This window comes from Piliocolobus tephrosceles, chromosome 6 (genome assembly GCF_002776525.5).
Source record: "Piliocolobus tephrosceles isolate RC106 chromosome 6, ASM277652v3, whole genome shotgun sequence".
Taxonomy (NCBI): domain Eukaryota; kingdom Metazoa; phylum Chordata; class Mammalia; order Primates; family Cercopithecidae; genus Piliocolobus; species Piliocolobus tephrosceles.
This window is the reverse complement of record NC_045439.1, coordinates 130,104,429-130,117,351: the sequence shown is the minus strand read 5'-3', so window position 1 is coordinate 130,117,351 and position 12,923 is coordinate 130,104,429. Positions and strand designations below refer to the sequence as shown.

At 44.0% G+C, this 12,923-nt stretch overlaps 1 protein-coding gene across 1 annotated transcript in view; it reads right to left on the bottom strand.

Annotated features, from left to right (window-relative positions):
• The window catches only part of FAM169B (family with sequence similarity 169 member B), an 84,014-nt gene that overhangs the window by 65,296 nt on the left and 5,795 nt on the right, over nt 1–12,923 (bottom strand). Inside the window, 1 exon segment of the mRNA XM_023220912.1 lies at nt 8,470–8,527. Coding sequence (XP_023076680.1) covers nt 8,470–8,508 — 39 coding nt within the window. The 5' untranslated portion in view covers nt 8,509–8,527.

Here is a 12,923-nt window from a genome sequence, read left to right as displayed (position 1 = left end):
TTAAACATAAGCCATTTCAATTTCAGCAACCAGATTTCCCTGTACTCTAAATTTCAAGCATTCATTTCATAAAGTCTCTTGAAATCTTTTTGTGGATGAACCAGCAATGTGTGCTAAATAATGGGTTGAGTGTGTTTTTAAAGGTACAATAATTGCATGAATGATGATCAGCATTTTTTTAGGTACTTGGATTACAAATAAAGAAAGCACATCTTCAGGACTGGGCATGGTGGTTCACGCCTATAGGCCTGGCACTTTGAGAGGCCAAAGTGGGAGGATCATTTGAGGCCAGGAGTTTAAGATCAACCTGGGCAACATAGGGAGACCTTGTCTCTACTAAATAAATAAATAAATAAATATAAAATTTAATTAGCCAGGCATGATAGTGTACACATGTATAGTCCCAGTTACTCAGAAGGCTAAAGCTAGAGGATTGCTTGAGCCCAGGAGTTTGAGGTTACAGTAAGCTATGATAGCTCCATAGTCTGGACAACAGAGTGAGATCCTATCTTTAAAAAAAAAAGGTGAATGAATGTCTTCAAATGACACAAGCTATACAGAAGGAAGAAAGAGCTAATATAACTGGATAGAAGGACCAACTCTTTAAACACAATGAAATAATAGACCCAAGTAAAACATAATCAGAAAACACAGGCAAAAATCTTCATGACCTTGGATTAAGTAATGGTTTCTTAGATATGACATCAAAAGCAAACACAACAACAACAAAATAAAGTGAACATCATAAAAATTAAAAACATTTGTGCTTCAAATGATACCACCAAGAAAGTGAAAAGACAACACATAGAATGAGAGAAAAATTTTGCAAATCACACAGCTGATAAATAATTTTTATCCAGAATATATAAAGACTGATTTTAAATCTCACAACTCAGTACTAAAAAGACAAATAACCTGATTTTAAAATAGCAAAAATTAGGAATAGACAGTTCTTTAAAGAAGATATACAAATGGCCAATAAACACATGAAAAGATACTCATATCATTAGTCATCGGGGAAATGCAAATCAAACCAACACCCAGAGACACCACTTCACACCCACTAGAGTGGCTATTGACTTACTGCCAATAGTAAGTGTTGGCAAAGATGTAGAAAAATCGGAATCCTCAAACATTGTTGAAGGAAATATAGAATGTCGCAACAGCTTTGGAAAACAGTACAGTAGATCCTCAAAAGGTTAAACATAATTACCATATGATTCCACAATTAATCCCACTCCTGGGTTCCCAAGAGAAATGAGAATATATCCCCATGCAAAAACTTGTACACAAATTTTCACAGTGGCATTATTCATAATAGCCCAAAACTGGAAATAATCGAAGTGTCCATCAACTGATGAATGAACAAACAAATGTAGTGTATCTGTATAGTGGAATATTATTCAGCCCTAAAAATGAAGGAAGTACTCAAACATGCTTTACATGAATGATCCTTGAACACATTATGCTATGTGAAAGAAGTCAGGCACAAAAGGCCATATATTGTATGATTCCATTCATAAGAAATGTCCACAATAGGCAAATCCATAGAGAAAGTAGATTAGTGGCTGCCTGGGGCTGGGGAGGGTAGAGGGATCGTGATAGATATAGGGAGTGGGGTTTGTTTTAGGGGTAATGAAAATGTTCTGAAACTGGTTATGATGATGGATGCACAACTCTGTGTATGCTAAAAACCATGAACTATAAACCTTAAGTAGAGGAATTATATGGCATGTGAATTGTATCTCAGTTAAGGTGTTATTTATATACAGTGGAATAAAGGTAAGGTCCTATCTTTAGGTTTGAAACATCAACTACCCAAACTTTGAAAGAGAGTCATGTCTTAATAACAAGTTCGTGTGAAAAGCCCAGGGCCAGGCACGCAAGTGGTGAGTGAAGTGTCAGGTAAAGGTGAGTCAAACTTAGACTGGAAATGCCCAGGTAAACTGAACAAAATGTCCAGTCCAAGAAGAGTGAACACTCTCACCATCCACCACTCTAGTCTCACAGTTCTCTAGACAAGCATTTCGCAGCCTGCAGTGTGCCTGCAAATCACCTGGGAATCTTGTTAAAGCCCAGGTTCTGACTCTGTAGGTCTGGGGTGGGGCCCGAGATCCTGTATTTCATTCTTTTTTTTTATTTTTATTTTTTGAGATGGAGTTTCATTCTTGTGGCCCAGGCTGGAGTGCAATGGCACAATCTCGGCTCACTGCAACCTCCACCTCCCAGGTTTAAACGATTCTCCTGCCTCAGCCTCCCAAGTAGCTGGGATTACAGGTGCCCGCCACCAGGCCTGACTAATTTTTGTATTTTTTTAGTAGAGTAGGGGTTTCACCATTTTGGTCAGGTTGGTCTTGAACTCCTGCCCTCAGGCAATCCACCAGCCTCAGCCTCCGAAAGTGCTGGGATTATAGGCATGAGCCTCCGCACCCAGCTGAGATCCTGTATTTCTAACCAGCTCCTCCCTGGTGATGCCTTGCTCCTGGGCACAGGCCATACTACCAAGTAGCAAGGCAGGAAAATAAGGCTCAGAGACACTCAGGAACTTCACCAGGGCCACCCACTCCTAAGGGTCAGAGCCAGGATCTGAACCCAGGACTGACTGACTCCAAAACCCAGGCGCTTCCCACAATGGCACCCATGACACAAGTTCTGATGTCGTGCTAAAAGAAACCTAGACCTAAAAGAGGGACCCAGGATGGGACAAGCTCTGCAGCCTGCATCCCAGGAGAAGCAATTGGAGACTGAGAGATGTGTGATCTGGTGGATGGGAGGACTTTGAAAATATGGCACACCTGAGTGGAGAAGCCACGCCCACCTACCTGGATGACCCCACGGCGGGGCACAAGGCCTGGAGAGGTGTATGGCCCTATCAGTTTGGGCTCCTCATGAAGAATGTTCTAACAATCAGAGTATCCCAAAATAGAACAGGTTTCTGGGGGTGCAGAGACCCAGACCACAGGCCAGTGCCTCCCAGAAAACACCTTGGTGATTTTGACACATCTGGACACCACCTGTCCTCTTATTAGACCTGCCATAAATGAGGCATCCTTTGGTATAATTATAAAAATACTTTACAAAGACAAAATATAGCATTCTAGCTGAGGGTACTCAGTTGGGAGGCCTACTCTCTCTCTCTTTTTTTTTTTTTTTTAAAAAGGAGATTAAAAAGTGTTAGTCAAGCACTAAAGGCATATTGGCAGGAAGCAAAATCATTTTCCTCAAAATATTGAAAATTAAAACCCCAAAGATCATCCTTTTTCTCCATCTGAAATTCAGTCATACCTCCTTAAAATCATCTTGGAAAACACTGGAACTAATGACCTCAACACCCTTTCAAATCGTGAGTTTCTAGATCCCTGCGTTCCTTCTCTAAAGTGAAATAGCCCTAGTTTCCTCAAGCATTGCTCAAAAGGTTTCGAATCCTCTCATCCATCATCCCTGTTACTCTCTGTGGATAAGTGCTGTTTGCTTCAGTCACAGCCTGAGCAGCACCAAAGAAAACTGAGCTATAATTGAGCTGGACCTATCCTTCCATTAATGCCAAATCACGCCTGCCTTAAGGCTTACCTGATGAGAGCCACTGTCTCTTTACCCAGGGGGAATCGAAACACACCCCCTCCAGCCCATCCCTGATCAACTGGGGCTTTTGGATGGACTGCATGACATTTATACAAGGAGGCAGTTTGGATCAGTATAAGGAACAACTTTCTGACAATTAATAAGAATCCAAGAAGAGGCCGGATACAGTGGCTCACGCCTGTAATCCCAGTACTTCGGGAGGCTGAGGTGGGTGGATCACTTGAAGTCAGAAGTTTGAGACCAGCCTGGTCAACACGGTGAAACGCCATCTCTACTAAAAATTAGCTGGGTGTGGTGGCACACACCTGTAATCCCAGGTACTTGGAAGGCTGAGGCAGGAGAATCGCTTGAACCCTGGAGGCAGAGGTTGCAATGAGCCGAGACTGTGCCACTGCACTCCAGCCTGGGTAACAGAGCAAGACTCCACCTCAAAAAAAAAAAAAAAAAAAAAAATCCAAAAAAAGAGGTTCAAAAACAGACTAAGATTGTCCCTGGGGAAGTCCCCAAGCAGAATCTGCCAGGGCAGTGATTCCAACTGCCAAACTTCCACCAGAAGCTACCGAACAGGCCCCCCACTCGGAAGTCCATACTTCTCTAACACAACACGCAAAGACAGAGGAGAAACAAGCCAGAGTGCACTTCCTGGAGGAGTCCGGGAGCCCTGCAGACTTCATGCCTAGGCTCTGCCCAATGCATCAGATTTCCTGCCATAAATAATTTCATTCTTACAACTGTCTTGTGAAGTAGGTAAGCTGTTCCCATTTTGCAAACGATGAAACAGATGCTCAAAGAGGTTAAATAACTTATCCCCTCTGCCAGTCAGTTGGCAGAGCCAGGATTCCAAGCCAGCTCCATCTGACATCAAAGTCCATGTTCATCCTATTATGCTGCACAGGACACAGGAAGAAACAGAAAAAGCTGAAGGTCATCATCTAATGTCAATCTTGAAGGCTAGGATGAGTGCTTTTGATTTTACACGGAAGATGAAAAAAAGGCCACAACTTTTTTGATGAGAAAAGTTTTTTTAATATTTGTAAACATTTGAGATCCATTAATAATTAACAAACGAGAAAAACAAAACAAGCAGAAATAAATGAAGTAACAAATAAGGAGACATAAGTGAAAGCTGAGGTCCTTACAAAGACACAGGAGCAACCTAGGAAAGGAGGTTACTGGCAGCCTTCAGCCATGTCCCCTCAAAGAATATAAACCAGCCTCTGTCCAGAGAAGCATCCAGAAAGAGTACGCCAGGAGCCACAGGGACAAGGACACGTGCCTCTCACCCCCACGGTATGGAAAGTGAAGTCACAGTTTCTTAAAGGGGAAAGGTGGAAAGCTTCATTACTTACATTATAACAGCAGACTGCCACCATGAACGATAACCACTTGCCACAGGGGAATTCACAATTCCAGGATGTTTTTCATTTGCTTGCGGAGTTATCGGAAGTGACTGTGATGAATTCAACCACCTTATCAATAATTAACTCATACCCAGGGCTTATCAAACAGCTTCTGATTCCTTTAGCTTCCATTTAAACACACAAATACACAAACATGCACGGCCTTCACAAACAGAACTTCTCCAAGAAAGTGACAAAGGAACTAGTGATAGCGTTCTCCACAGTCACAGCTAAGCATAGAGGGGAGGTGACACATTTGTCAAAGCTGTGAAGAGGGTCCCTGATACCATCGGCCGCTGCACAGTCCACATGCTTCAAGTCACAAGACATGCTCTGGAAATGTGCAATGTGTTTAAGAAAGAACTCGTGTCTGCTTCCGAATACCGGATTAAAGAGCGAGAGCGTGGGGCTCCAGGAACACCTGAGTGCCTTTTTTGAAACCATGCAAAATCACAGCCAACACAATTGAGCCCACAGCAGTAGGAAAATATTTCAAAACGTTATTTAAAGTGCTATTATATATAACGAATGGTCCATAGTGAGATGTCTTGGAGCTTATGAATATTTATTATAGTACATTCTTGAAAACAACAAAAAAAAATTAAGTCCAATACAAATGAGAAACAGATTTATAAGAGTCAGTCATATGTTTACATTATGCAAATTGTAGTTAAAGACCTATAACCAGAATATTGTTAAATGCCTAAAAGGGGGTGGTGGGGCAGCTGATATGTGAGCATTTTCTTAAAATGGGCAAACAATATTCTTAGAGTTTTTGACAATCTGTGCACTGAAGGGTTCATGTGGGTACATCTTGTTACCTTCAGCGACTTGGTGGTGGAGTCACAAATCCAAAGCGACATCAAAGGCCTGAGTTTCTCATAGGCCCTCTGTTCACAACACCCAAAGCTCTACCGGACAGAGGTAGGAAACACCCTGAACCTTGACAGAAAGCTCTCACACACATCTCAGCCACCTCCAGCCCTGAAGAAACGAGGAGGCTTTGCCAGCACGCTGAAAACTCCCACACAGCTAGCTAAGCACACTTGAGTTTCACGTTTAGCAAAGACAGAGGCCTTGAGGACGTGCAGAATAGCTTGCCCCAGAGATGTCACCTTGGGCTTTGTGACATGTACCAAGTGGGGCATCCTCTGAGTACAGGTCCCAGACAGACATGCAGGTGACAGACAAAGGTCTATCTCTAAGGAAACTGGAAGCTGAAGGAGGCCCCCATTTGCAGATATAGTAAAAAACCCATAATTCCAAACTTTCACCAGATACCACATCATCAAAGGAGGGCTGACCAATAGTATTAGCCCATTTTCATGCTGCTGATAAAGACATACCCGAGACTGAGTAATTTATAAAGAAAAAGAGGTTTAATGGACTCACAGTTCCACATGGCTTGGGAGGCCTCGCAATCATGGTAAAAGGCAAAAGGCACATCTTACATGGCAGCAGGCAAGAGAGAATGAGAGCCAACCGAAAGGGGAAACCCCTTACAAAACCTTAGATCAGCCAGGCATGGTGGCTTACGCCTGTGATCCCAGCACTTTGGGAGGCCGAGGCGGGCAGATAACTTAAGGTCAGGAATTCGAGACCAGCCTAGCCAACATGGTGAAACCCCGTTTCTACTAAAAATACAAAAATTAGCTGGGCTTGGTGCCACAGGCCTATAGACCCGGCTACTCAAGACGCTGAGGCAGGAGAATTGCTTGACCCGGGAGGTGGAGGTTGCAGTGAGCTGCACTCCAGCCTGGGCAACAAGAGCAAAACTCCATCCCCCCAAACAAATTAGAAAATAAAACAAACCATCAGATCTTGTGAGACCTATTCACTACCACGAGAACAGTATGGGGGAAACTGCCCTCATGATTCAATTATCTTCTACCAGCTCCCTCCCACAACACCTGGGAATTATGGGAGCTACAATTCAAGGTGAGATTTGGGCAGGGACACAGCCAAACCATATCACCAGTTAAGATGAATTATTATTATTTCTTATTAGGAAAGCAGTACACAGCCATTGTAAGAGATCCGCAAAACACAAGATAAACTATAGGTATAATAGAGGAGAAAATTTCTGCATAGGATTAAAATTAAACTGAGAGCCCTCACTGAAACGACTTCCTTCACTTCTTCTCAGGGAGGACAGATGGGCTGCACCCCTTCTCTGCTCCCCACCTCACACTGCCCACTGCCACAGCCCCCAGCCCCTGCCCTAGATGCCATGGAGCCTGGTGGTGCCTCTTCTTCAGAGGACTCACTCCAAGGATATGAAAGCCAGCCAAAAATGGTCTTTCCATAACACAAAGGAATAATAAATGAGTTACAGATTACCTAAACTTCACCACCAGAAACAAAACCCCACCCAATCATCACCTTGCAAAAAAATCCCTACCGTGCCCTAACTGTGTGGTCTTAGGTCAGTTACTCGACTACTCAGAGGCCACATGTCCTTGTTTGAATGTGGGGGATAAGAATGGTTCCCTGGCTGCACAGGGCTGTGGTAACGCACCAACAAAAGAACCCCACTCAGCACTTGCAATTCTGTGCACTGTTAACAAGAACAGCAGGTGCCAACCTCGAAAGCAGCTCTGAGGCCTGCTGCTGTGAGCAAGAGGCAGTTCTCATGTCTTTTAATACAAAAACCAATATACAGGCCAGGCGTGGTGGCTCACGCCTGTAATCCCAGCACTTTGGGAGGCCAAGGCAGGCAGGATCATTTGAGGTCAGGAGGTCAAGACCAGCCTGACCAACATGGTGAAACCCCATCTCTACTAAAAATACAAAAAAATTAGCCAGACGTGGTGGCACACCCATAGTCCCAGCTACTCAAGAGGCTGAGGCAGGAGAATCACTTGGGCCCGAGAGGCAGAGGTTGCAGTGAGCTGAGATCGCACCATTGCACTCCAGCCTGGGCGACAGAGCAAGACTGTGTTTTAAGATGAAAAAAAAAAAAAAAGCTGGGTGCAGTGGCTCACACCTGTAATCCCAGCACTTTAGGAGGCCAAGGTGGGTGGATCATGAGATCAGGAGATCCAGACCATCCTGGCTAACAGTGAAACTCCGTCTCTAGTAAAAATACAAAAAATTAGCTGAGCGTGGTGGCGGGTGCCTCCAGTCCCAGTTACTTGGGAGGCTGAGGCAGGAGAATCGCTTGAACCTGGGAGGTGGAGATTGCAGTGAGCTGAGATCACACCACTGCACTCCAGCCTGGGTGACAGAGTGAGACTCCATCTCAAAAAAACAATATGTATGTCAATAAACAGAAATACAAATGCACTGCTGGATCCCTAAAAGCTGAAAATAAATCAGTTCTGCTTTCATGTCCTTCTAAGTTCAGCCTATGAGCACAACCATCATCTCCTAGAGATTTGATTCCATCTGTTGTTTATGATGAAGTCAAGATGACCGTTTTTGAAATCCATTCATGACCAGCAACCTGTCTTTGCGTCCTAGGAATTAACCAAAACCAGTATCTTACATTGAGGTTCATCACGGTGTACCATGCAAAAGCAGACATATGAAGCTTCAAGTTTCACCTGAAAAAATAATAAAATAACCATTTTGTTATTTCATCATAATACGGGCATGGGAATTTACTTAACATTAATTAGCATGGTGTGCATTGAAAGAACACTTGCACAGAACACAGGCTTAATTTGACAGAACATAGCCACCACAAAAATGGAAACCTTACCCATGCTGAGCTAAACAAAAGGGGAATTTCAAAAACTTCTCCCATCTCCCTCCCAGCACACCTTTTCTTTCCCACATCCACATGTCCATCTATCCATGTGTCAGCTAGACACCTACTTGTCAGCCAATTGCCCTTCGGCTCTCCCTTCCAAACACTTTCTACCACAGCAGACTTCTGGATCCCAATCTGCCCATCTCGGGCCCAGCTCTTCTCCCAGGGTCCCAGTGGCCACTGTATGAACACAGCCTGGGACGTGCCTGCCTCCTCCTGGGATGCCACTCAGGCTGCCTGCTGTCCTGGCTCAGTCCAGCAAGCAGTCTCAAGAAATGCACACCTTTGGCCAGGCACAGTGGCTCACACCTATAATCCCAGCACTTTGGGAGTCAAGACAGGAGGTCAGGAGTTCAAGACCAGGCTGGTCAACACAGTGAAACCCCATCTCTACTACAAACACAAAAATTAGCTGGGCGGTTGTGCCGTGTGCCTGTAATCCCAGCTACTTGGGAGACTGAGGCAGGAGAATCGCTTGAGCCTGGGAGGCGGAGGTTACAGGGAGCCGAGATTGCACCACTGCACTCAAGTCTGGGCAACAGAGTGAGACACTATCGAAAGAAAAGAAAAGAAAAGAGAAAGAAAGAAAGAAAGAAAGAAAGAAAGAAAGAAAGAAAGAAAGAAAGAAAGAAAGAAAGGAAGGAAGGAAGGAAGGAAGGAAGGAAGGAAGGAAGGAAGGAAGGAAGGAAGGAGGGAAGGAGGGAAGGAAGGGAAGGAAGGAAAGGAAGGAAGAGAGAGGAAGGAAGGAAGGAAAGGAAAGAAGGAAGAGAGAGGAAGGAAGGAAGGAAGGAAGGAAGGAAGGAAGGAAGGAAGGAAGGAAAGAAAGAAACTGACATGTTCTCTGGGCCCTGCAGGCCCAGTCCAGGCTCCCTGTCAGCCCTGGGACAGAGAAGCTCAACTTTGGGCACTTGTTTGTCATATGAGAGAGAAACCAGTGTCTCTAATACTGAGATTGTCCCAGAGGCTTCTCGCAAATGTCCATATCCAAAGCCCTCTTTGTGGTCATCAAATGAAAAAGGTCAGTGTGCTCTGGTACCAAGTCTGTTTTGAAAACCAAGAACAGTATAAGAAAATTACAAAAGAACACATTGGCTGAGCTAGGCAGGCAGATTGCTTGTTAAAATTTGATAGCCGCCGGGCGTGGTGGCTCATGCCTGTAATCCCAGCACTTTGGGAGGCTGAGGTGGGCAGATCACCTTAGGTCAGGAGTTCAAGGGATTACAGGAGTGCCTGTATCTGGGATTACAGGCACGTGCCACCACACCCAGCTAATGTTTTCAAGACCAGCTTGCCCAACATGGCAAAATCCCTTCTCTACTGAAAAATACAAAAAAAAAAATTAGCCAGGCGTGGTGGTGGGCACCTGTAATTCCAGATGCTCAGGAGGCTGAGGCAGAGGAATCGCTTGAACCAGAGGAAACGCTTGAATCGTTGCAGTGAGCCAAGACAGTGCCACTGAACTCCAGCTTGGGCGACAAGAGCAAAACTTTGTTTCAAATAAGTTGACAGCAGACCTCCACAGTTTCAGAGAACTATTTCTTAACAAATCCTGCAATCTATAAATGTCTTGGTCTTCGGCGTCACTTTAATGAAGAGTCCCCAAGCTGGCCCTCCTGAAAAGGTTGTGTGCAACATGGTTCATCCACAAGCCAGTTGTTACAGGCCGTTAAGCCCAACATTTAAAAAGCATTGGATCAACATGGAAAGATGGCTGAGTACAATGGCTCATGCTGTAATCCCAGCACTTTGGGAGGCCTCAGTGATCACTTGAGCCCAAGACTTGGAAAGCAACTTGGGCAACATAGTGAGACCCCATCTTTACAGAAAATAAAATATTAGCTGGGCATGGTGGCACATTCCTGTAGTACCAGCTACTTGGGAGGCTGAGGTGGGAGGATCACTTGAGCCTGAGAGGTGGAGGCTGCAGTGAGCTGTGATCACACCACTGTACTCCAGGCTGGGCAACAGAGAGAGACCCTGCCTCAAAAAGAAAAAAGAAGAAGAAAAAAGAAAAGGAAAAGATGCTTGCTATAAACCACATTGTATTCAGAGAGTGATCTCACCTATGTTTTAAGAAATGCAAAAATACGAAAGTCAAAAGCAAACACATCAAAATACTCACAGCAGTTAACTATGTATGATTTTATTTTCCCCATCCTTTGTAACAGTTTCTAAACATTAAACGACGAGCATGTACTGTTTTATAATCAGAAAAATCGGTAAGTATTAACATTATTGTATTTTAAATGCGATAGGACAATTTCAAGACTGAAAAAAGAGTTAATTATCAGAAGGAAATATTTTTAGGAGGACCAAAGTGCAATGCCATGATGTATCCTCAAACCACTTCCTGATCTTTCTTTTTGTTTTGAAAAACTTCTCTACATTCAAAAAGAAAAGTTAAACCTTTGAAAAGCCATGAGGAGGTCCAATACTATTCCAAATCAGACTATTTCAACATCCTAAATGGCAGAAGACAGCTCCCATTTCTGTCTCTTTATGAGATGGAGTCTCCGTCTGTTGCCCAGGCTGGAGCGCACTGGTGCGATCTCAGCTCATTGCAACCTCCACCTCCCACATTCAAGCCATTCCCCTGCCTCAGCCTCCTGAGTATCTGGGATTACAGGCACGTGCCACCACACCCAGCTAATGTTTTGTATTTTTAGTAGAGCCAGGGTTTCACCATGTTGACCAGGATGGTCTCGATCTCCTGACCTCGTGATCCACCCGCCTCAGCCTCCCAAAGTGCTGGGATTACGGTCGTGAGCCACCGCGCCTGGCTTCCCATTTCTTATTAACTACAAAAATAGTAAAATAGTAGGAAATCAAATGATTGTTTTCATGAAACTTTCTTTTTTTTTTTTTTTTTTTTTTTTGAGACAGAGTTTCACCCTTTGTTGCCCAGGCTGGAGTGCAGTGGTGCGATCTTGGCTCACTGCAGCCTCTGCCTCCGGGGTTCCAGCAGTTCAACCTCCCAAGTAGCTGGCATTACAAGTGCCCACCACCACACCCGGCTAATTTTTTTTTTTTTTTTTAGTAGAGATGGGGTTTCACCATGTTGGCCAGGCTGGTCTCGAACTCCTGGCCTCAGGTGATCTGCCCGCCTCTGCCTCCCAAAATGCTGGGATTACAGGAGTGAGCCACTGCACCCAGCCGAAATTTTCACTTTTTAGAAAGGGAAAAGGGAAATAGGTATAGTCATTTCGCATTTCTATCACATTAAAACAACTTAATTTTAATAGCTGTCTTATGTTGTCGCCAATAACACTAAAATTCTTCACTCACTGAGCATACTACATATTTGGGTGGGGTGAAAGTAATGTAATCCATAAATACGTGTGAAATAAAAGCAGATGATTGAAACTGCATCCTGAAGTACTTCAGGGCTAACTCTTGTAATTCTCCCCACTTCCGAGATGATCTAGCAGCACCCCTATACTCCATGCAACCCTGCCCCTCACCACCCAGGCTCACTAAGACAGCCCCTATCTTTGACAGAGCTTTCGCCTTTTTGGCTTAACAGCCACTGGGGGGCGCCAGAAGCGTGTGAGGAAAGCGACCTCCCCCTGCAGGATTCTTTTGATCACGGATGAGCGCTGGATTCTTCAGGGAATGACTGCGAGCTAGCATCTCCAAAATCTCAAGGAAGCCACACAATAAACTGTACAAGCCATTGTTTTCATTAACTCAGGAACAACTTCAGTGCTGTGAAATAAAACCCTGTCTTTCTCAACCAATTTTGCCTGCCAGATAACAACAATATCTGGTATGAGTGAAATTGTATCCGAATAAAACAAGAAAACGTTGTCTCTTTCAACAGATCAGCCTCAAAAGTGAAAGAAAGGTAGCTGACATAGGTATTGACTAAGATTTACATATTCTTTTTACTTACTGCAGGGAGGAAATAAAGATCTTAAAAGTAACACAATTTTAATATTTCACCCACAATCCTACTGTCCTAACAAATGGTTTTCATTTCTCTCTGTTGCTTTCCAGTCCCTACTCACAATGCATAGAATTTTATCAGTGCTAAAAATCAAAATTGATATAACTTCATTCTGAATCACAAAGTTTTGGAACTGAATCAAACCTTAGAGACTGAAGACCAACCAATCCCCTCATTTACAAATGGGGAAACCGAGGTAGCTGGGCATCGCACACAGTATCTCACTTAATTCTCATAACAA